Here is a 23603-nt window from a genome sequence, read left to right as displayed (position 1 = left end):
AAACTTCGGCCCCACCCACTCGCCTCGCGCTCAGGTGAGTGTGGAGCTACCGAACTCACCTGTGGAGCTACCGAACAGGGCGTGGCGTCTGAGTCTTTGCTCGTCTTCTTTAAGTGAAGGGCAGGAAGTCGGAAAGCTCAGTTTCAGACTGCGCGTATCGTTTTTCCGCCATGATCAAGTCGCTGAGTGTGTCGTCCGAAGGCTCCCTCCCGCCGCTGGAGGACGACGTGGACTCGATCTGCTCCGATGAGCTGCTCGGGTCTCAGTCCCGCAGCTGGCTGGCGGACCTCATGAAGAGCAGTGACGGGCTGCCGGAGAGCAACGACGTCGGCCGGGACGGGCTGTTCGTGGACCAACACTTCCCACTGGGGGACTTCGAGATGCAAGCCGGGGTCAAGTGGAAACGACCAAAGGTAGAGAGAAAGATGCAGTGATGGGATGTGACCACGTGCATTTACTTACGACGATCTTGTACTTTGCGTAACTATTTGTATTTTCCACGAGGCCTGCATTTTGGAGGGATACACTGCAGTGTATACGCTCAACTACATGTATTGGATACCTTTTGTTCCTTTGGAGATTAATATTCAGATGTTGTAATAAAGGATTCATATACATCTAAAGAGATTCATCCCCAGGCTGCCTAACAAGTAGTTAAAACAAGCTCCACCTTTTTCAGCTGCAATGAACACATTAATGCATCTATAATTATAATCCGAGAATATATATTATTCTGAAATCATTCTGCCATTCTGTATAATTTATATATTTTAAACTATCTGCTTTTGTACTTTTACTTAATATTTTGAATGCAGGATGGGGAAAAACAATCCACTGTCTTGTATTTATTTTTAAAGATTAAATTAAAAGCAAAATGTACGTATCTGAGCCTTCTTATTGGCATGCGTCGACAGAGATGTGTTGATGCATTGACATGACAACTGCATTTTAATGTTTGTATATGACGTGGTGTAGTACTATTGTGTACTCTATGTCTCGTAATTATCTACGCAGGAAGCCCCTGTTCAGTAAATGATCTACCACCACTGAGTGGGCTGTAAACTGTGGGTAAATGCAGAGTGCTGGAGGTTATAGATCAAGCTGCTGCCATTGAAGAAAAGTGATGTAACAGACTCATGAAGATCACATTTACTAGTGAGTCACACAGGGATATCTTTTTGAGGCAGACCTGACATGACATTCATGAACACCAGTTGTAACCATGTGCCAAATGTAAACCTGTCCTCAGATACCTCAGAATTGTGTGTTATTGTTCAATACATAGAGGGAAAACAAACACAAACAAAGGCCAGCAGGGCTGGTATCCCTGTAAAGGTAGAGTGGCGTAAAGCACCTGAGCAGAGGAGGAAGTCGCTCTGTGTTTGTTGTCTCACTGACGACGTCGCTATGGAAAGCTAGTGATTAATATCACTGCTGCATTAATATACATTTTACTGCTGTAGATGTTTTTAACTCCTTTATATCCTGTTGGTTAGTTTAATCTACGTCAAGGCATCATATTCTATATAATCATCACATGTTTGTGGCGTCTCTGTCCTATGAGCACCACGTAGCTCTAAAACGGATTAAATACTATACTGTATAAAGTTCAACGAGTAGGTTCCTTTGCCGAGTTACTTCATGGACTAGGGGTGAACAAGCTTGCAGAAGGAAACCCAAACCTCTCAACACAAATAAAAACGGAACAAGCTTCACAAAGGTGAATTAGCTGTGCGCAGCGTGTATTGATACCACTTTACTTCGTTCACTTTCCCCAAAACCAATTCCTCAGAAGCTATTTCCATAAAACAAAACAAAAAGCAATAATGTGCACACGTGTTCTGTGCAAAGGCAGATAATGACACGATAATAGGATGAAAATTAATACAGAAGCTGGCAGTTGGCCCTTTTAATCTTAAAGCACAAACCCTAACATGTTTGGTTGGTGTCACCTGTTTACACCAGTAGGACTGTCTAATTGTTTTCATTTGTTATGACAGTGATTTCTGTCTCTACTTATCAGGCTGTGTGATGGCGTCCTCGTCATTCATCGGCCGAGTGTTTGATCTGTCAATCTTCTTTTGTGGTCACATTTCGTCAACACACACTGAAGTTAAAACAACGATTCGCCTGGGCACAGTCACCGTGTTCAATCCGGGACATCAATTCGGTTCTATTGGTCCTGTGGACTGTCACTCGTGCACATACAGATATACATCCTGTAAGCACACATCACAGATAGTTTACTTGGTACAATAATGACACAAAAGGCGTGACTTATGACATATGAGCGAATCTACGGTGAATGTACCTTTCAAAACAAGGAACCAAAAGAGTTCAGGACTGCGGGGGGAATAAAGTAAATAACTAAAAGTTTACAGCAAAAGCAAATTTCTATTACTATTTTCTGTATTTAAAGATTATTTTTGGGGCTTTTTTTCTGTCTTGATTTGATAGTACAGTAAATAGAAAGGAAAGGCGAGAGACGCCTGCTTGTTTTCTATTTCCCGCTGCTCTCGAACCTGCCTTGCCCTCCATGTGTTCCCTTGAGCCCTGAGCCTCGTGGATGCAGGCTGTTGTTGGCGACACAAACATGTGCCGCCGCCATCGAGGCTCAACCCGTTTTGCTGCGACAGGGTGCGTTCGAAACCCACTCGGTTGCAGGTTTATTACTGTGCCGAACGAGAGGCTTTTCCAGAGGGGCTGTAGTTTACAGTGCTGTTTCTGAGATCATCACATTTTTTTTAAAATTAATACTTGTGTAAGATATTATTATTTATTAATAATATCTATATAATAAATTATTATATAGGTCTGACTCCGGATAAGACTCTTGATAAAGTACCTTTATTCATTTGCCGCCACTCCCTGTTCACTCTAAATCCTGTTTTATTTGACATGTGACTGTTCGCTTCTTCCCTGTTTCCTTCTCCTCCTTTTTTTGTGTTTTGTTGTTCAAGCTATCACCAAACTCCTCTCTATCTCCAGGAGCTCACCTCGACGGCCCAGTTCATCGTAAACGGAGCCACGCGCCTGGACGTCCGCCAGGGGAAGCTCAGTAAGTAGTAACAGTGTTTGTTCAGAGACGACGAGTCCACAAACACACGAGGCCCGTTCCTTCCTCAAGACAAGTTGAGTAGAAACCAAAGTTTTAAAAGTTAAGTTTACCCTCCAGTACGTTTTCGTTGTGTCTGTGTAGTTTTCATGGGACACGGCTAAGACTCGTTCTTCGTGACCTGATAACAAAATCAATATTTGATCCCGGCAGCTGACGAGAACAAACAGTAAAGTTTGTGCTCCAGGTGTTTGCATCTGGATTTCCTGTCACTGGTCCACTTCATGTGATTTATTTTCCAGTGGTTAATCATTATTCATACAGCTATTAGCCACACACTTGTGCACACAAGAGCCCCGTCTGCGGTCGCGTTCTTTATGCCTAGTTCACACCACACAACTGTACCGTGGAGTTTATCTGGCTCTGATGTATATCAACTCAACAATCATAGCCCTCGGGAGCAATTCGGGGATTCACACAAAAACTGGAGTCAAATTCCTTGCTTGTGCACACATACTTGGCCAATAAAGTAGATTCTCATTCACATTTGTCTCCCGATGACAAATCTGGCAAGTGTACGACTGAGGATCCACAAGTTGTGTAAAATATATTTTTGTTGCAAAAGACGGCTGCGAATTGTGGAGCCTCTAATATCGAAACGTGCGAACCAGTTCATGGCGCTTGAAGTGCAGACGCCCCCTCCTGAAGACCTGACCTACCTGTCCAACCTTCTTTTGTCCTTCAGATGATTGCTGGTTGCTCTCTGCCATCGCGTCCCTCTCCTTGCATCGCTTCCTGCTCAAGAAGGTCATGCCTCTGGGGCAGAGCTTCCAAGACGGATACAAGGGCTGCTTCATCTTCTGGGTAACTACCTCTTTAACCAGCTCTGTGTCACATTACATGTCAGCAGCCAGCCAATCTCTGCTGGTCCTTTGGCGTCATGCGGCGGACATTCATCTGCATGTCCCGCCCGCACTGCAACTGAATATCTGCAACGTTTCCCTTGAAGGAATTAGACCATGGTTTGGACTTGAAAACAAAGTGTTTGCCACCGATATCCAAACACGTACATGCACATCGCTCCTGAAACGCCCAGAGAATGAATTTGTAGAGTGCAGGGTGATTCCTCAAACATTTTAAACCCTTTCACACTTGTAATGGTACATTTTTAGCATAAAGACCAGAGATAAATGATCAATTAACACTGGGACACGGGTGTAAACTGGGGAAATGTATTCTAATTTCACTGGGACTTGGGTTGAAGTGCGATACAGACATGGGGTTCAAAATAATCAAGGACACTGACGAAAAGCAATGTATAATCCCCACCCCCTATCTGTAGTTCTGGCAGTACGGTCAGTGGGAGGAGGTGAGGATTGACGACTTGTTGCCGACTCGGGATAACCAGCTCATCTACCTCAGCTCCCCAGAGAGACACGAGTTCTGGAGCTCCCTGCTGGAGAAGGCCTACGCCAAGTGAGTGAGTGAGTGAGTGAGTGTGTGTGTGTGTGTGTACTCGAGAAACGTTGCTCATTTAGAAGAGCTTATTTGGGATAAGAGGCTTTGCTTTGTGACACTTCAGTGTCCTCAAGCTTGAATCAGGAGGCAACCTCTGGTTCTGCCGATGCGGAAGTGTCTTGCATTCTCTCTACTGACCAGCAGGGGGCGACTCCTCTGGTTGCAAAAAAAAGTCTGATTGTACATGAGAAAATGACTCTCCTCTCTTGATTTATTTCCTCAATAAACATGAGTGAGTTGATGGTCTTTATCTCTAGTTTCAAGTCTTCTTCAATGCAGCATGATGTTCATTTAGTAAATTATGCTCCAATTAGAGTCAAATAGAACATAAAGCAGGATGTGATTTAGGGCGGGGCTACTGGGATTGACAGGTTGCTACCAGAGTCGCATACGGCACTCTACGTCACTTCTCTGACTTCCAAATTTGCAAACTTCCGTTCATTGCTAAAAACCCAACATGGCAACGGCTGTAATCCAAGATGGCCGTCCACAAACCACTGGGTGACGTCACCATGACGACGTTCACTTCTTATATACAGTCTTGAATCTTGGTAGGAGAAAGGGGCGGGTCTAGTCGTCAGCTACATATCTCCATTCCGATCTGCCTATGAGTTTAAAAAAATGCCTTGCAGCTCCGCTGTCAGACTCGAGACTGTACGGTGGATAACCTGCCTGTCTGTCAGCTTTTCTCCTTCATTTACCATCTGGAGTAAGCAGTGAGCAGTTAGAAGTGCAGTAATGAGCTCTATGAAATCAAATGTTCAGCAGGTCTCTTCTGCAGGGAAGTGTTCAAGTCCTTTCATCTCGACACACTTTTCCCTCTCTATGCCACCAGACAGAATATAAACATACTGGAAAGTCGACCTTTCTACGAATTAAACTCTGTTTGTTCACCTATATTTTCTTAGAGAATAAGATTCTCCACGACCTTTTGTTTTTCAAGTGATTCACCTTTTTGTTTACCAACTGGACTCTCTCTGATGTTGTCCATCCTCACTGTGTCTTTTCTCCCAGGCTGAAAGGTGGCTACAGAGCTCTGGACATGGGCTTCCCTCATGAGGCCATGGTGGATATGACGGGCGGGGTGGCCGAGGTGCTGAAAATCTCCTCACTGCCCCGAGACCTGCCGGCCTTCCTCGGAGACCTGCTGGCTAAAGGAGCGCTCATCAACTGTGCTAACTGCCAGGTACGGGACGGGGGGAGGTTAGTGGTGGCGTGGAAGCTGAAGGGATCGACGTGTTCGGTCTAGTTTAATTCCTCGCAACCCGTTGAGAAAACGGCACAGCAGAACATGTTCCCATGAAAGGTTTACCTGTGGGCGATGAGTCACATTTGGTGTGTCCTGACAGCGGGTGGGCGAATGTGTTTCTTTGTTTCCCCTCCAGGGTCCTTTGGAGCAAAGGGATGAACTGGGGATCATGTACCGACATGCCTACTCTTTGACTGCAGTAGAGGAGGTAAATAAAGATGCCTATGAACATTCCTATTTTTGAGGGACGCACTTGACCTCAAACTAAATAAGGTCCTAAAATATTATCATCATGCTATATTATATACTTATATTGGGAGCAGCATGCTTTGGATAACAAAAAGTCTGATCACAACCCTCTAATTTCTTTTATTTTAATCGAGATGTGTGCACCTCAGGGAGGAAGAAGGGAAGCCTTTCTACTGAGGCGACTAGTGACGAAAATGTACCTGGAGGGTTTGTAAGTGTTCATGTTGGCCTGCTCTTTCTGTTTGTCCTCCTCCGCCAGGTGAAGACGGCACACGGCACCAAAGACTTGGTGCGGCTCCTCAACCCCTGGGGCAACACAGAGTGGGAGGGGCCCTGGAGCGACTTGAAAGGGTTGGTACACACAGCTTAAAGTTCTGTTAAAGGAAAATGTATTCACAAGGAAGTTAACCTACAAGATGAATCAAAATTTTCCTTCAAAGGTACACAGTGTAACATTTTTTGTGCATTTGCTTTTGTCTGTCTGTCTCAGTCCAAGTGTGTGTGTGTGTGTGTATATATATATATATATATATATATATATATATATATTGATGCATCAAACTTTAATAATATAATCCACTATTTCAATATATATAATTCTGAAATGCACTATCCTGCAAGTGTACTTTTATACATCATGCAGGATGTGCTTTTGCTATATTTTACATTTACTATTTATTATTAGTACTGATAGTAGGAAAACAGGTAGGAGTACTCCAAATGTAGGAATACATATTTAAAATATAAAGTAAAAAATAAGTAAGTAATAGTAAAATATGTTTTTTCTGGGAGTGTAGTAACATTTGAAAAGTACACATTTGACCCGTTCGTTTTTGGCATACGTGTAAAGGTCTCCCCTCTCTCCCTGTGTGTGTGTGTGTGTGTGTGTGTGTGTGTGTGTGTCTCTCTCTCTCTCTCTCTCTCTCTCTCTCTCTCTCTCTCTCTCTCTCTCTCTCTCTCTCTCTCTCTCTCTCTCTCTCTCTCAGTCCAGAGTGGAAGACGGTGAGCATGGAGGAGCAGAAAAGGCTGGACCGAGTGAGACGGGAGGACGGGGAGTTCTGGTGAGTTTGTTCATCGCTGCTCTCTCTGGCTGTCCGCCTTCAGCAAACACGGAACAAAAGTCTTTGACATGCGAGGCTTAACCGCAATGAGGAAAACAAGTCAGTTTAGCCGTCATGTTACCTTGTCGCACGGAATGTGACTTTGTGACTGGTGATCTGGAGGAGTGGTGAGCTGGACAATGTTTTCATGTTTTACTTGAGCTCGTCTTACAAATGGAACACATATACATATGTACGGATCATAAAACTAGGGAGCAAATATAGCTTTTAGAGATCCCTGATCAATCCCTGAATTGCCAATCATTGATGATCCATAGCGGCAGATACAAATCCCTTTGTTGTTTTATTATAGCAGCTTGCCGACAAGGATCCAGACTATTATTTGTTTCCCATCTTCCCAAAAACCTTTTCAACTGCTCTGAAGTCAGTTAACCATAACAAATTCTAGATGTTATCCTTTTACTTTGTTCTAGTAATTTATAGTTTTTCTTTCTTCATAAAAACACACAATTCAAATGAGTAGGAAATAAAAGATTGTGTTTTTATTGATTAAAACAAATCTAGTCATTAGTATTTTTTTAATGATGTATTATAAGCTGTTTAGAGGTATTTTAAACAACTCATAATTTATCTCTAATATTTATTTTTGTTGTTGTGAAGACCATCACCGACACTGCTTTTTACAAAATTACTATGAACACATTGTAACGTTTATAATTTACCTTTGTCCAATACTAATTTTCATTGAACAGAGCCTGAACGCATCATAATGTAAGTGAATGTAACCTTCGTTTGTTGGACGTCAGTGATGCTGCCACGGTTACCAGCTCTCCTCCGGTCACAGAAGGCATGAATGCAGATGTGCTGATCGCATATTTATACTGAATATCGGCGGATCAGCAGATTCAAGCTGATGTCATATTTGGACTGTGAAGGAGTTTCATCATAAAAGAGGAGCTGCATACTGCTCTTTTAGCTACCTGTCAATCACAAGTTAGCGCCACCCTAAAGCATACCCTGCTTTATGCTGTATTTGACTTACTAAATAAACTCATGTTTCAATCTTTACTGAGGGAATAAATCATGAGCGAAGTAGAGTCATTTTCTTATAGACTTCTTTTTGCAACCAGAGGAGTCGCCCCCTGCTGGTCATCATAGGGCATCTACAACTGGCCTATTTCTCTCTTCATCAGGATGTCGATATCAGACTTCCGGCAGCACTTTGAGTTGATGGAGGTGTGTCACCTGACGAACGCTCTCAGCAAACCAGGCTCCAGCGTGCGGCCCTGGTGCTGTGTGATGCATCATGGGAACTGGGTGCCAAACACCACGGCGGGAGGCTCCGCCCAAGGGGGTAATAAGACACATGGCAATCCATGATGACACACGTCTGTGTTTTTATCATTCTGTGTACCTGTGTTTGCACCATTAACTCTTCAAATGTCACCATTATTTTATTTACCTTTTTATAAACGGAAGAAAACCTTTAGTAGCAAATTTCCTTTAATCAGAATTGATTTTTTTCTGATCTGCTCCCATTTGCAGTTGATTTACTGTTGTTACTGTTTCACAATGTATTAATAATAATAATCATTGTCTTTGGTAGCTCAGGGGGATGAGTGGTCGTCCAGTAACCACAAGGTAGCCGGTTTGATCTCCATAGTTCGCATGTTGAAGTGTCCTTGAGCAAGACACTTAACCCCTAGTTGCTCCCTGGGCGCCTCACAGGGCAGCCCACTGCTCCTTAATAATTAAGGATGGGTTAAATGCAGAGAATTATTTCCCCAAGGGGATTAATAAAGGATCATTTCTATTCTATTAAGGATTTTTTTGTAAAACATATATAGTAAGGAAGTTCAATGAAATACAGCAAAGCTAAGTCAACCAGAAATAATAAACGTCTCATTGAGGAAAATGTTTCTCAGCAGGTCAATGAGAAGTTTGATTTGGAAAAAGAGCATCTTAGCTCGCACATTTACAGCAATGTGTTCGCCAACCTTTTCATAATAAAATAACTAAAATGTTTAATGTGAGACAGGTCCTTTTGTTGTGCCTGTGTTTTTGTTCAAACAGACCTCGGGCCATTATTTACACAACAGCAAATATCTGAAAATGTAAAGCCTCTGACCTCGTTGTACAGGACTGCCGGCAGAAATAACCCTCCTCCCTTTTGTAAGCCCCGCCCACTGAGGTGTGTTGGTGCAATGCTAATGATCTGTCTGGTTTGAGGATTAGATGCAGACACGTCGAGCTGAGACACGTTTATTCGTCTGTTACCAACGTAGTGCCACAGTACCGTGTGTGTCATCACGGTTACTTCTCTTCAGTCGTTGGCGATAAAAATCTGAGAACAATGCAGATCCAAATACTAATAAAAAAAAAAAATCGTGCAGGTAAAAGGGAGATTTTATTGGCACTTTTATTGGTTCTCTTTGATTATTTTGTGAGAAGAAAATGCAATTAATTAAGAAAAGAATCGTCAGTGTTTTATCATTCTTGTATGTTAACTAAAAATATTTATTCAAGCAATACAAAAAGTTTGAAAATCTCTATAATTCTTTCACAGCTGAACAATTAGCTGAGTGATTATCTTTCATTGATTGTCCTTTTCTTCTGATGAAACTCGTATGACATCACTTAACGTTACCTGCAGCGGACGAAGACGGACGGCTGCTCAACAAACAGTAGAGCATTTCTGCAGATTGATGTTAATAAAGCTGCTGTTTCCTCCCTCACTAGTGAGGGTTTTACTGCGTTTGATACAAAAAGAGTTTTCAGCATCTACTGGAGTGAATTGTAGCCTCACTTTGGATCTTTTTCTTCCCTCTGCCATGATATGTGTCTCACGCTGTACTAAGCAGATATTGGGATCAGATAAAAATAAAAATCCTGACCAAAGAGTTTCATTCGCAACATAAGTATGCTGGTAACTATCGGTCAGCTCGTTATTGACCAGGCAGATGTACGCTGATCTCATGGAATGAGATGGAATGGACCATAAAGAAAATGTCTGTCTGTCTACTTTAAGATCCGATTTAACCGTTCTGGAGCCCGGTGCACAACTGAATCTGATGGCCGTCCACGAGAAGAGCTTTGCATGTCTCCATAGCGCATTAACTCCTAGTGCATGTTGTGTAAATCTGAGAGTATAAATGTGAAAAGCGGTTAAAACATTTGTGCTGATGAGCTGTTCTCATAGTGAGGAACGAAGGAGCAGGAGTGGTTCTATATCAGTTTAGGGTTAAAGGCTGAGGAATGCAGTGTAAAGTCTGGTACTAATAGTGTGTGTGTGTGTGTGTGTGTGTGTGTGTGTGTGTTCTAGGTTTTTTCTGGCAGAACCCTCAGTACTACTTCACCCTGTCGGAGGTGGACAGCGGCACAGCCAACTCTCACAAGACCTGCTCCTTCGTTTTGGCTCTGATGCAGAAACACCAGAGACGTAGAGGCGTGAACCTGGCTATAGCCCTGCATATTTACCCGGTACACACACACACACTCACACAAAAACACACACAAAAACACATACGTTTATTAACTATTAATTATTATTATGAAGGGACGCTGGTTCAAGTCCTGCTGGCCGTCAGGAGGTCTTTGAACAAGGCGCCTGACTTGTGTACAAGTCCAGGATGGAGGGCAGGCTGGAACCAATAGTTATCTCTGCAGACCTGACTATTCGTTGTGATCTGTCTCTCTCCTGTTTGGTGGCCGATCCAAACCACAAAGTGATGGAAGAGCAGAGGACAGACTGGATCATGGCGGAGTAAAACAGGATCAGCAGCTCCTGAGGCAGGTTGTACTTCCTGAGCTGGCGCAGGAAGTACATCCTGTGCTAGGCCTTTTTGCGGATAGTGTTAATGTTGGTGGCCCACTTCAGATCCTGGGAGATTGTGGATCCCAGAAACCTGAAGGTCTCCACCGCAGACACAGTGCATGGTGTATGGGGACGGGGGGGTAGTGTTGGGGGGCTCCTCCTGAAGTCCACTAAAAGCTCATTACTACTCTTCATACTAGGGAGCTGTGGTTTCATCTTAACTGTGTGTGACCACAGAGATGCAAGTGACTGCTGGCCTGACCGCAGTGTGATTGATGGGTGATGTGGCTCCTTCACAAAAACTACAAATTCAAATTGACCAGCCCCGTAATATATATATATATCTATATTTTACGGCTCTAATACGCCATGCTACATAAGGGCCTGGATAGCATGACAATCTATAGGTCCAGGGTTCAAGTGCCTGTTCAGACACGTTTCACAGTGAGGAAGACTAAAGCCTTGTTGCTCACTACTTTGTGTGTCCGTGTGTTCTAAGTGTGTGCTGTCTCTCCAGGCCCATCCCAAGAACACTTACCTGTCCCCTGAGGATCTGAGCGTGCTCCGCCCGGTCCTCTGCTGCCCCAACTACTCCACGCGGCGGGAGGTAGTGCTCCGCGGCTCCCTCCCACCGGGCCGCTACATCATCATCTCTTCAACCGCCGAGACCAATCAGCAGGGAGCGTTCCTCCTCCGGGTGCTGACGGAGCAGGGCAACGCTGCCATGTGAGTCACGCAGCCAGGGTTTAGGAACTTAAAAAATAAATACAAAAAAAGAATTAAACTGCGTGTTTCAAGTTTGGGGAGTACGATGATTTTAATATGATGATTTAATGTGGTGTTGTTTTGTTTTTTAGTCCAGCCCGCAAACTGCCACTTGACAGCCTTCCATTAACAGAGGTAATTAACATATGCTGTCTTTTTTTCTTTTACTGTAAATGACTGTAAATAGAGCCTGGATAGCTCAGTCGGTAGAGCATCAGACTTTTAATCTGAGGGTCCAGGGTTCAAGTCCCTGTTCAGGCGAGACATGTTTTAGAAAGTAAATTTATCGGCAGCTCTATCTTGAGTATAATGATGTACAGTACCGAATGGTAAACAGTGCAAAGTTCACAAAAATAGTCAAATTAAACATTTTCTGCAGTTAGTAACAAGAAAACTTTGCCATCTGTCAGTCCATTATGCTCGTTTTCAGATTCCGTGGTGGTTCAGTCACACAAGTAATCTGCATCACAGTCACTGTTAGGCCTCAATTCCACTTCACATCCAAGTGTTACATATAATGTAACTGGCACACAAAGAAAGTATAACAGCTACTCACATAGCTGCAGAGATTTACAATAAAATAGAAATGCATAAGCTCAGAAAACCCCCGGGAAGTATTAAATACGACACTCAAGCTGTTCACTGTTGGTTTTCAAAGCCAAAATTTATCTGCTGACAGATTTCCCTTTTATAGTGTTTTAAAACTAGTCCCGCCTGAACAGGGACTTGAACCCTGGACCCTCAGATTAAAAGTCTGATGCTCTGCCGTCTGAGCTATCCAGGCTCTTTCTTCCATTAAATATCACTTCTATTTAATTTTTATCTCTATCTCTATGAAAACTCAATACTTCCAAAACTTACAGTATTGATGTTTGAAAACCTCTTGTTAGTGTTTCTCACACGCTCGGTTCTGTAAACCTTTACATCGACGTTGTATTAAGAAGAATGAAAATTCAGAGGGAAACAGGAAACACAAAGTCACAGCAGTACCTTCCACCTCAAGGAAGGAGCAGATACGTGCAAAAATATTAGGCTCATTCGTTAGAGCTGCGCCTAGCCTAGAATCCAGACGAGAGCAGGCGGCCGCAGCATAAGGCATACAAAACTGCGATCAAGTCGGACAGTTTTCAGCTGACTTCAAAGTATACACAGGAAGTCACAGAACAAATGACTTCCTGTTAGTTCCGAACTTTTGTCTACTTGTAGTTCACAGATCACGTTTGGATTCATTCATGTGTTTGTAAATATATATTTATGTAGAAATGTATGTGTAGCTGCATCCATTGCTCTTTTTATGTGTTATATACATGCGATTTTGTATTATCAACCACACAAGATATGTTTTAAGATTAAACATGAGACGAATAGTCAACAATCGAGCGTTTAGTATTAAAACTACACATAAAATAAGGATTTTCTCCAACACGTGGTGTTTGCTGTTAGATCTAAGAGCCAATCAGCTCTCTGATGTGGCGACAGCCAGACGTTTCCCATCATGCACTGGGCCACGCAGTCTGTGAAGAGCTAATGCGGCGGCTGACTCGACGGCCGGCTTGATCTCGTGAGAGTATCGTTGATCACGTGTGCATGACGTCAGAGCAAGTCGGACACAAATCTAACCGGCATGCTTTGCGCGCCGATTGCCGCCGACCGATTCTAATGCTAATTGGAGAGTGAATTTAGTTTATCTAAGCATCGTATTTTTAAAGGCCTACACATAAAAATTAAACTGTAACATGCGGTTAGAAGGTACAGGAGGAAGTTTGTGTTTGTGAAAGTAAAGTCCTTTGTCTTCTTCCTGCAGCATTCATTTCCTCATGAGGCTGCTCTTCCTTCACTGAAATCTACCAAACAGCTGTTCAAGAAGCACTGCCACAAGGTGAGGCGCCATCAAGTCAAAACAAGTCTGTTGTCAGTTAAATACACACCTCGTTCTGGCAGATTGTTCCCGCACAGTTTAGACAATCGTAACATTTCTTTTAAAAGCTATTTCATGGGCTTCTTGGCACAGATCTAAAGAAAGTGTTTTAAATTTGCATTCCCTCTACTGACCAGCAGGGGGCAACTCCTCTGCTTGCAATAATAAGTCTGGTTGTATATAAGTCTATAGAAAATGACTCTACTTCTCTCTTGATTTATTCCCCCAGTAAACATTGTTTTGTCATTGTAAACATGAGTTTCGTCTCAATCTCTAGTTTCAAGTCTTCTTGAATACAGCATGACGTTCATTTAGTAATTTATGCTCCATTTAGAGTCAAACGGACCATAAAGCACGGTATGCTTTAGGGCGGGGCTTACTGTGATTGACAGGTTGCTACCAGAGCCATATACACTACGTCACTCCTCCACATTCCAAATATGGTTGCAAAAAAACAACAACCAAGATGGCGCCAAAACAGCGAATTTGAGTCTTCAAAACCGCAGCAAACCAATGAGGTGACATCACGACGACTAATAACACTTCTTAGATTGCGGTCCGCGGGTGAACCCCGCCCATCTGCTGCTCCCAGCAGTTCGACACAAATACCACAGGTTACCTGCAATGACTGACGTGCATGTCTCGTGTTGTGACATGTTTCCTGCTTTGTGTCATCTGAAGGGGCTTTGCAAACCAGTGCACCTCCACAGCCTGCTGACCGAGGCCCTACAGGGAGGAGGTCAGTGGCCATCCTCTGTCTGACTTGTTTCCTCTCTGTTCTCTTCCGACAGAAACGAGTTGTAACGCCCTTCAGGATTAAGAACGTGATACTGTGATAAATTAACTGTAATACAGGCAGGATTATATACATACATATACATGTTTACTATGGTGTTATAAACAGGTAGCAGTCGGAAGTAGGTAAAATGTATATTTTCTTTTTGATCTTTTTACACACATGTTCATGAGGTTACAGCTAAGTATCAGACGATTCATTTTTACAGTAGGTCACCACACTAAATAGTCAGTGAATCAGCCTTTAATAGATTTATGTACTTAAAGGGGCCAGTGTGTGGGATCCGGGAGCTATCTAGTGGTGAAGTTGCAGATGGCAGCTAACTGAAACTTCTCCCGTGTGCCAGGAAAAAAAAAAATTCTCTCTCTAGAGCCAGTGTTTGGTTTGTCCGTTCTGGGCTACTGTAGAAACACGGGATATGAAGAGGGGGGCTGAATCGAGATACACATGGCTCATTCTAAGCTAACAGAAGCACAGCGGTTCTTAGTTTCAGCTGATTAGACAGCAAAGAAAACAGCTTATATGCCATTTCTGCCATTAGATCACACTGAATGCTACACGCAGCTCCTTTAGGTCCCTCGGTCTCCATCGAGGAAATCAAAATAAAGGGGGAAAAAAACAAGATCCCTCCCGTCAAATCATACTCTGCTGGCGTTTTGCTTGCAAGGATATTCCCCAAGAGGATTCAGACTCACATGTGATGTTGATATAATGCATGTTAGAGTGTCCGCTGACGGTCTAACCCGTTGTGCTCAGTGTTGGCCGGCAGCGAGAAGTACTTGGCCCTGGAGCACTGCAAGAGCCTGGTGGTGCTCGTGGATGTATCCTTGAAAAATAACGTTATTTCCGTCACCTGTAATAAACCTGTCTTGTCTTTATCTATCTGGATCTGTTTCTATCAGGCACACTCAGGACATTTTAAGTGGTAAACAGTAGGAACTTCACACCATTGGTCATAAGCAAAGGGTGCAATATTGACGTGAAGAAGCTCTTTAGTCAGAGAGCTGACTTTGTCTTTGTTGGACAAAGTTTAAGTCTCTCTCTGAGTTCCCTTCTCAATACATTGTAGACATCAAGTTCAGAGAGCCGAGTGCGTGAGGAAGGCCAAAGAGGCTTTATATTGTCAGCAGACTGTCAGAGAGCAGGTCCACGCTTTTATTAACTTGGAAAATGCAGCTAAGAAGAGCCTGGATAGCTCAGTTGGTAAAGCATTAGACTTTTAATCTGAGGGTCCAGGGTTCAAGTCCCTGTTTGAGTGAGACATGTTTTAAAATCCTAGAAGCAGACAACAACAATAGATCAATCTTCCATCAGGATGTAACACTCTCTGGCACTTCCTGTATATTCTTTAATTAAAGGATGATGGAAACTGAGAGACTTAACCCTTGTCCGCTGCCTGATTTACTTTCCAGGCTGTTCATCGCGAACAAGCTTTATTTTTTTCTTTTGTGCATCGATGTGGAATTGAGGGACGAACACTTCTGTCAGCTCTGAGGAAACTTAAAGCTTTCTTGAACCCTGGACCTTCAGATTAAAGACCTGACGCTCTTTTTTTTATGATATTTTAGTCAAAAGAAAGAATTACAGTGAACTATTACTCCTCTCTAGTCTCTCTACATATGTGAATACTAATAAAGGATCTTGGTGACAGCTCGTTCGCTGTTATTTTGTCCAGCCCGTTTATACCAACGGGGGTGGACCAAATAACAGAAACGCCTGTGTGTAAAGCAAGCAAGACAGACAAAATATTCCTACAGGTAAACTGGCAATTCTTTCAATTAAAACTGACCCTGGAGGGAGCATTCATTTACTATTTGACTGCATTTGTTTTAGTTTTATTGATTGATTTACTTATCAATATTGACTTTATACATATATACAGTATATATATTAAAAAAATGTAAAATAAGAGAATGAGAACGAGAAGTCACTGTTGGGGCTCGTTCCTGTTTGTCCTTTCCTTTTTATTTCCTTGACCTTTCCTCCAGAGCCAAGGCAACGCTCGGCTGAACTGGCCGGACTTCCAGAGTCTGTGGGACAAGATCAGGAGATGGACGGTGAGATTATGGACACGCTCCAGTCACATGAAAACAGCAGCGTGTGATGTGTATGTGTGATAAATACCTATCGACTGTAAAAAACAATATATATAATTAAATGAAAATGTGTTGGTTTTAATTGACCTGTGCCCATCAGAGGGCAGATGTTAAGTCTTTCATTAAGGCATGTTAAGAGCCACCATTAAAAACTTGCTCCACTTGTTCATCAGTTGATCAAAACCCTTTTCTGCGGAAATGGGCCCCACTATTTATTCATAATGTAATGAGACATGGCATTTTGTTTATGTTTTTCAGGATATCTTCCTGATGTTTGACAAGAACAAAACAAACCACCTGGAGTACAAAGAGGTGGCACCCGCTCTGAAGAAAGCAGGTAGGACTGAGGGGACACACACAGCCACACCGATACAGTTAATAGTTCATTCACATTTCATCCATTTCTCAGTCTACAGGGGGCTGAAGAACAAAAAGTTATGTATGTAACCAGCCGGGGGAGCCAAGCCACTTCTCTTTATCCTCTTCTTGTCTGCTTCTAAACACAGCTCATTCAAGTCACTAGTTACAGTTTTTTCTGATTGCTTATGCACTATAGCCTATTTTTGCAAAACTCTACACACTAACCACAAAACCTTACACCAAACCAGCAAAACATTATATATCTCTTGCAAAAGCAAACAATTCTTGCAAAACTCTTCAAAAAAAACATTAGTTTTTGCGTCAATACAGTACACACAAACCATCATTTGAATAAGCACACAACTACGCACTGATAGTATAAATGAAAAACACTTGTGGCTTTTGCTTTTTCTGTGTAGTAAACACACATGCACACACACACACACGTATCCAAATGCGTACAAATAAGAAAAGTTAAATTTTTGTTCCTAACACTCAAACAACAAACAAAAGTGCAGTAGAAGAAAACAATAACATTTGTGTTCGAAAAAAAAAGAGCAGAAAAAAATGAGGCAAAATCTCGCCTTCTTTGTGGGTCTGGCCATAAGACTTTATCTACATCACATGCGTTGTCTTGAGCTAGGCAGCGTGGAAAGTATCGCCTGGAGTGCCGTATCCAGCCCTGGCATAACCCCTGATCGATGTCGCCACAAGCCTCCTCCATTGCCTGTAGAAGGGGTATGCGTTGGTGGGGCTGGCCATCATACACCTTCCAACGCCATGCAGAGAAGAATTCCTCAATAGGATTCAAGAACGGAGAGTATGGGGGGAGATTGGGTGACCTGTGAACCAATTGCAGACCAGAGCAGCCCGGTGGAAACTAACATTGTCCCAGATGATGACGTACCTGAGCTGCTCTGGCCCCTGGTCATTGGGAATTAGTCTATTGTGGAGGTTGTCCAGAAAAGTGATAATGTGTGCAGTGTTGTATGGGCCTAGGATTGCATGATGGTGAAGGATGCCGTTTTGACCAATAGCGCACACATTGTTATGTTGCCACCACGTTGTCCCGAGACGGTGATGATGGCACGGTCTCCGATGATGTTTCTGCCGCGACCCCTTGTTTTTGCAAGGTTGAAACCTGCCTCGTCCACATATATTAGCTCTTGATTTACTGCATCTGCATCTAGCTCCATGACTCTCTGAAAGAGACAAAACAATGTAGCACAGTACGAAAAGACAGGGATCAGTCAATATGATGTAGCACCATTCACTTCCAGATCCAGTACCAATGATAGGATAGTATAGCTTACCTGCACATATTCATAACTCAGTTGTTTTACACGGTATGTGTTTCTTTCAAAAGAGACTCTGTACAGCTGCTTCATCCTAATCCTATTGCGTTTCAGTAGACGAGACAGTGCAGAGACACTCACTCTGTTGACGTTTTGGAATATGGTGTTATCTGCTAGTATGTGGGCCTGCAGTTCTCGGAGTCTGATGCAGTTATTTGCAATGACCATATTTACAATGTGGGTCTCCTGCTCTGGGGTGAACAGTCGACCTCTTCCACCAGATATTGGTTTTCTTGCAGTTCTGTAAAAACATTTACGTAAATGGTTTAAGTGATAGATCCTTCTCATGATGAAAGGACAGTCCATATTACTGTACCAGTAAGTCTACAGCACTTACAGTTACTTACCGGTTCTCATTTCGAAATACCCGGATGATACCTGCAACAGTATAGCGGCTCAGATTTGGTTGAACCCGTTGCCCAGCCTCCCTCATGGTCAACCACAGTCGCTCTGATCTCATCAGTTATTGTGTTCCTGACTCCCCTTCCTCTTCCCCGTCCTCTTCTTATCCCCCGTCCTACTTCACCTCTTCTTCCTCCTCCTCCTCCTCCTCCTCCTCCTCCTCCTCCTCCTCCTCCTCCTCCTTTTCCTCCTCCTCTTCCTCCTTCTTCTTCTTCACGTCCTCCTCTAATTCTCACCCCTCTTACTCTCTGTCCAATATTGGCCTCCATTGTTGTCCAAACCAAATGTTTACCTGTGGCCTATTTATAGTGCTCAAGCTTTGATTTGTAAGTGAACTCATTATCTAAAAGTGTTTTCACATGTGTCAATGTGGAAAAGCAATTGGCAAAATAGTGTAGCAATGTAGAGACCAATGTTTACCGTTTTGCTAGAAGTGTGTTAATGAATTGCAAACTGAGTGTAAAGCAGTGGTTTGTGTTTACAGTTTTGCAAAAAGTTTGTTATAAAATTATAAACTGAGTGTAAATCAGAGAACGTGCATTCAGTTTGGCACACTTGGTAAATGCATTGGCTAAAAGTGTTAATGGTTTCAGAAATCGTGCTTCAAGAATCACTGTTAGTGTTTAAGCATTCAGAAAAAACTGTAATATCTGACTACTTCATTTGTGGATATAGTTGAAATTATAGAGAAGATAAAGAGAAGTGGTTTGGCTCCCCCTGCTGGTTACATACAGAACTTTTAGACTAGAAGTAATGAAATTATTATTAGATCAAGTTCTCATTTTCTTTGTTTATTAAGTCATTATTTTCGGAGGTGCAGTGCCGATATTGCCTGTGTGTGTGTGTTTACAGACATTAATAACATCATTAATAACTCCGACTTATTTATTTGTTGTTAAAGGATCTTAATACGATGGTGGCTGCAGCAGAACAATCTATTATTAGACAAAAATCAATATGAGTTTTAGTGGATGCTATATTTAGAACATTCTCCCGCTTTACCTTGCCGTCAGAAAACTGAAGCTGTTATCTCTGCTCTCTCCAAAGCCACCAAAAAAAACATTAATTTCACCTCCACCGCTGCATTGGTTAGTGTGTTTGTGTTATTGTGTGGCTTTGGTGAGTCTGAATTCACCGTTTTGAACACCAAAGTCACACAATAACACAAACACACAAATTGATCTAGACCGACAACCCTGAGTTAAACTGTAAGTTAAAATCAATAAATAAATGTTGTCCAATGTGCTCTGTGACTTTAGAGAGAGAATAGAGAACAGCTTTAGTTTTCCGTAAGAAAGGGACGCCTGACGGCAAATAAAGCAGTGAAAATGTTGTAAATATTGCTCCCTGTTGCTGTGTCTACGATGTATAGAAAAAATGTAAGTCGCTTTGGATAAAAGCGTCAGCTAAATAACATGTAATGTAAAAATATATATGGATTTTTGTATAATTATATGGATTACTTATCCATAGTCAGTGTACTGTGTATTAGACTGTATGTACAAAACAAGTTGGACTGTCTCTTTGAGTCAAGTTTTGAATGCAGGACTTTTACTTGTAATGCAGTATTTTTTACACTGTGTTATCGTTACTTTTACTGAAGTAAAGAGATCACATCACTTCTTCCACTGGATATAAGTACGTAAGTTTACACTGAAACTCTCCACAGTTCAAAATCTGGATAACTACGAAACCACTTCAGTGACTCAACAGTCAGTGAAGAGTGTTGCGGCCTTCCTTCACTGGTGCACTTTATTTTGAAAGGCTTTGCACTGGGCGTGACCGTTCCCTGGCTCTTGGGTTCACCTCAGGAGGAAGTCATTGTAGGAGCGCTACTTTTGACTTTCAATCAAGGACATTTTTTAAACTGTGACTTAAACTTCTCCTTCAGTGAAACACCAGTAAGTTAGTACAAATATCAGTCGTCTTCCTGTGTCTATGCCACACTGCGGCCTGGAGTAACTAAGTACATTTACTCAAGTAGGCTACTGTACTTGCATAATAGTTTTCACCACCACATTTATCTGACACCTTCAGTTACTTTTCAGATGAACATTTATTTAAACAAGATATAGTTCAGGGTTCAATTGATATCACTGCTATGGTAATAATAATCCGATCATATTGTATATGAAAAGACTTTTACTCTTACTATGTAATTGTTACGCTGTGAGGCTGCTACTTATTCTAACCCGCCTCTTGTTTGTTTGTCTCGGCTCCACAGGCATCGTAGTGGACGATTTGATAATGCAGCTGGTCGGACTGCGGTACACGGAGCCTGACATGACCATCAGCTACCCCGGCTTCCTGTACCTGCTGATTAAGCTGGAGAGCATGACCCGTAAGAGGGTGTGGGTGTGGGTGGGTGTGTGTGTGTGTGTGTGTGTGTGTGTGTGTGTGTGTGTGTGGGGGGGGGTTAACACATCCCCTGACAGTGATTACCATTGCAAACGACCGACGGGCAGTTGTTTTCCCCCAATAGGCAGCTTGTATCTGCAGCAATGATGTGACGCGGACACATATAAAAATCAGAGGAAAAAGAAAGAAGAGGAACAGAGGAGGAGGTGTAAGGGAAAAAAATGGATGGAAGGAGATATGAGAGGAGAACGAGGAGAAAGATGTTTTCAGGCGGGAGGTCAGAGCAGAGAGCAGCAGAGACGATGACACACACACACACACACACACACACACACACACACACACACACACACACACACACACACACACACACACACACACACACACACACACACACACACTTTTGGCTTCACTTGAAAACAGCGATTTGAAAGAACTCAATTACTCCTTGTCCTCTTTTGCAGACAAATTCCAAGCGTACGACATTGTGGGGATGGGAAGCATCACTGTGAGCTACAGACAGGTATGGGCCTTCCTTTTTAATGGCTCCCTCTTTATCGCTGTAGGAATACAAACACAGAAGTGGCAGCTCAGTTCATTATTACACCTGTCAAACAGGAAGTTATGCATCATATTTTCTGCTCTCTGATTGGTTCCAGTGGCTCCACATGACCATGTACAACTGACCTGGTCCACTCAGACGGATTCATCAGGATATGCTCCGTTTCGTCTCCCTTCTTCCTGCATGATTTTACTGTGTCTGTTTGTTTTTTCTTCACGCGTATGAAAATAAAGTACAGTGTAGCAAACCGAGACTTCTACATGTGACGTTTCCTGTTTCCTATTGTGTGTCGCCATCGTGTTGTCAAACAGTAACAACGGAAACATCTTTAGAACGCTCTTCACTCATGGAAAGATACCGGGTCAAAGCAGTGAGAGGGAAAGTGAAGTTTATGATTCACTGTGTTCGTGGCACTTCAGCAAAGGTCACCTCAATGACTTAATGAATGAAACTTTACCCCACCACCTCCTGAGTAATATGGAAATTACCAGCGGTGTAATATAATGACCTTTAACTGTTTTCAACACTAAAACTGACTGTATTTTTTATATAAATGTTCCCATTATTGGGATGGAAGTTTTAAAATTCCGACTTAAAGTAATTTAAAACAAATGTGAATTACTATAAACTACCCCCTTAAAGGTGAGACACTTTTAAACAACATTGTCTTTTTCATGTGCTGGTCAGTACTGAGATTGTGGGCTATTTTGCTTCCTAACACGTCTTCTTCTTCTTCTTCTTCTTCTTCTTCTAGTAGTTTTATTAGTAGTTATAGTTAAGAAGAAGAAGACGTGTTAGGAAGCAAAATAGCCCACAATCTCAGTACTGACCATCCATCCATTAATATATATAGTAATATAGTCGGATACAAGCGGCCAAAATGAGCTTCCTCCGCAGGGTGGCCGGGCTCACCCTTAGAGATAGGGTAAGGAGCTCGGACATCAGGAGGGAGCTTGGAGTCGAGTCGCTGCTCCTTCGTGTCGAAAGGAGTCAGCTGAGGTGGTTCGGGCATCTAGTCAGGATGCCTCCTGGACGCCTCCCATTAGAGGTTTTCCAGGCACGTCCAACTGGTAGGAGATCCCGGGGAAGACCGAGGACACGCTGGAGAGATTATATCTCCCGGCTGGCCTTGGAACGCCTCGGGATCCCCCAGAATGAGCTGGAAAGTGTTGCGGGTGAGAGGGAAGCCTGGGTCGGCCTGCTGAACCTGCTGCCACCGCGACCCGACCCCGGATAAGCGGCTGATAATGGATGGATGGATGGATGGATGGATGGATGGTCAGTACTGAGATTGTGGGCTATTTTGCTTCCTAACACTTCTTCTTCTTCTTCTTCTTCTTCTTCTAGTAGTTTTATTAGTAGTTATTGTGTGTATTATTTTCATGCTAACAAGTATATTAGTTGATTCATAAGTAAGTCATCATTTCACTGTCCTCCACTATGCATTTCTGTTTTTATTTTTATTATTGTGATTCCTCAAAGCACTAAAGTGATAGCCTGAAGACAAAATGATCCATGTATGACTGGATGGATGACGTGTACTTGATTGTAAAAAATAAATGTCTTTAGAGCGGTTTTGAAGTCCTTACTTCCGTTTGGGCTTTAGTTTCACCGTCACGCTGCGTGGATAAAGAATGTAGAAAGGAGTCAAACGTGTGTGAAGCCCTTCTTTTCTGCAGCTTGTTTGAAAGGAGCTACTTTACATCCTCCGAGCTCTGCAAACAGTGGTAGAATGTTCCCTACTGTACTTACATACTCAAAGTACTTGTACCTTCCTTGAGCATGCCCCGCCCCTCCTCCTTGACCCTCACCTGCAAAATGTACCTCAAAGAGACACGTAGCAACCGGGAAGACATAAAAACAACTACAAAGAGACCAAAACAAAGACAAAAGGATGCCAAACAGCTGCAAAGACACACAAAGAGACCCACAGTCACGGTGACACAGGGGGAACAACAACCACACAAAGACCGACTACAAGGAGACAAAGAGAAGCAAAACAACTACGAACAAAACCTCTCCCGGAAAAAGTAACTACAAAAAGA

The 23603-nt window shown here is 42.7% G+C and overlaps 1 protein-coding gene across 2 annotated transcripts; it reads left to right on the top strand.

The window, feature by feature from the left end:
* Positions 1-170: 170 nt before the first annotated feature.
* Positions 171-21811, top strand: LOC306742400 (calpain-9; the record flags this gene model as incomplete). Of its 2 annotated transcripts, XM_079224776.1 has the most annotated exons (20): positions 171-413; positions 2989-3058; positions 3801-3919; positions 4398-4531; positions 5588-5759; positions 5959-6030; positions 6331-6422; positions 7058-7132; positions 8326-8486; positions 10455-10612; positions 11464-11672; positions 11804-11846; positions 13516-13590; positions 14311-14368; positions 15182-15246; positions 16414-16482; positions 16780-16858; positions 20863-20979; positions 21461-21519; positions 21656-21811. In XM_079224776.1, the coding sequence occupies 20 exons, from the start codon at positions 171-173 to the stop codon at positions 21680-21682; spliced, it is 2097 nt and encodes a 698-aa protein (XP_079080902.1). In that variant the 3' UTR covers positions 21683-21811. The 2 variants fall into 2 exon arrangements, 1 of the variants encoding a protein (XP_079080902.1); XR_013771070.1 differs by lacking the exons at positions 21461-21519; positions 21656-21811 and having other exon boundaries at positions 16414-16532.
* Positions 21812-23603: the final 1792 nt, after the last annotated feature.

Source organism: Taurulus bubalis (genome assembly GCF_910589615.1).
Source record: "Taurulus bubalis genome assembly, chromosome: 10".
NCBI classification, from domain to species: Eukaryota; Metazoa; Chordata; class Actinopteri; order Perciformes; family Cottidae; genus Taurulus; species Taurulus bubalis.
Note: the sequence above shows the minus strand (reverse complement) of the source record. Positions and strands in the feature narration are given on the sequence as shown.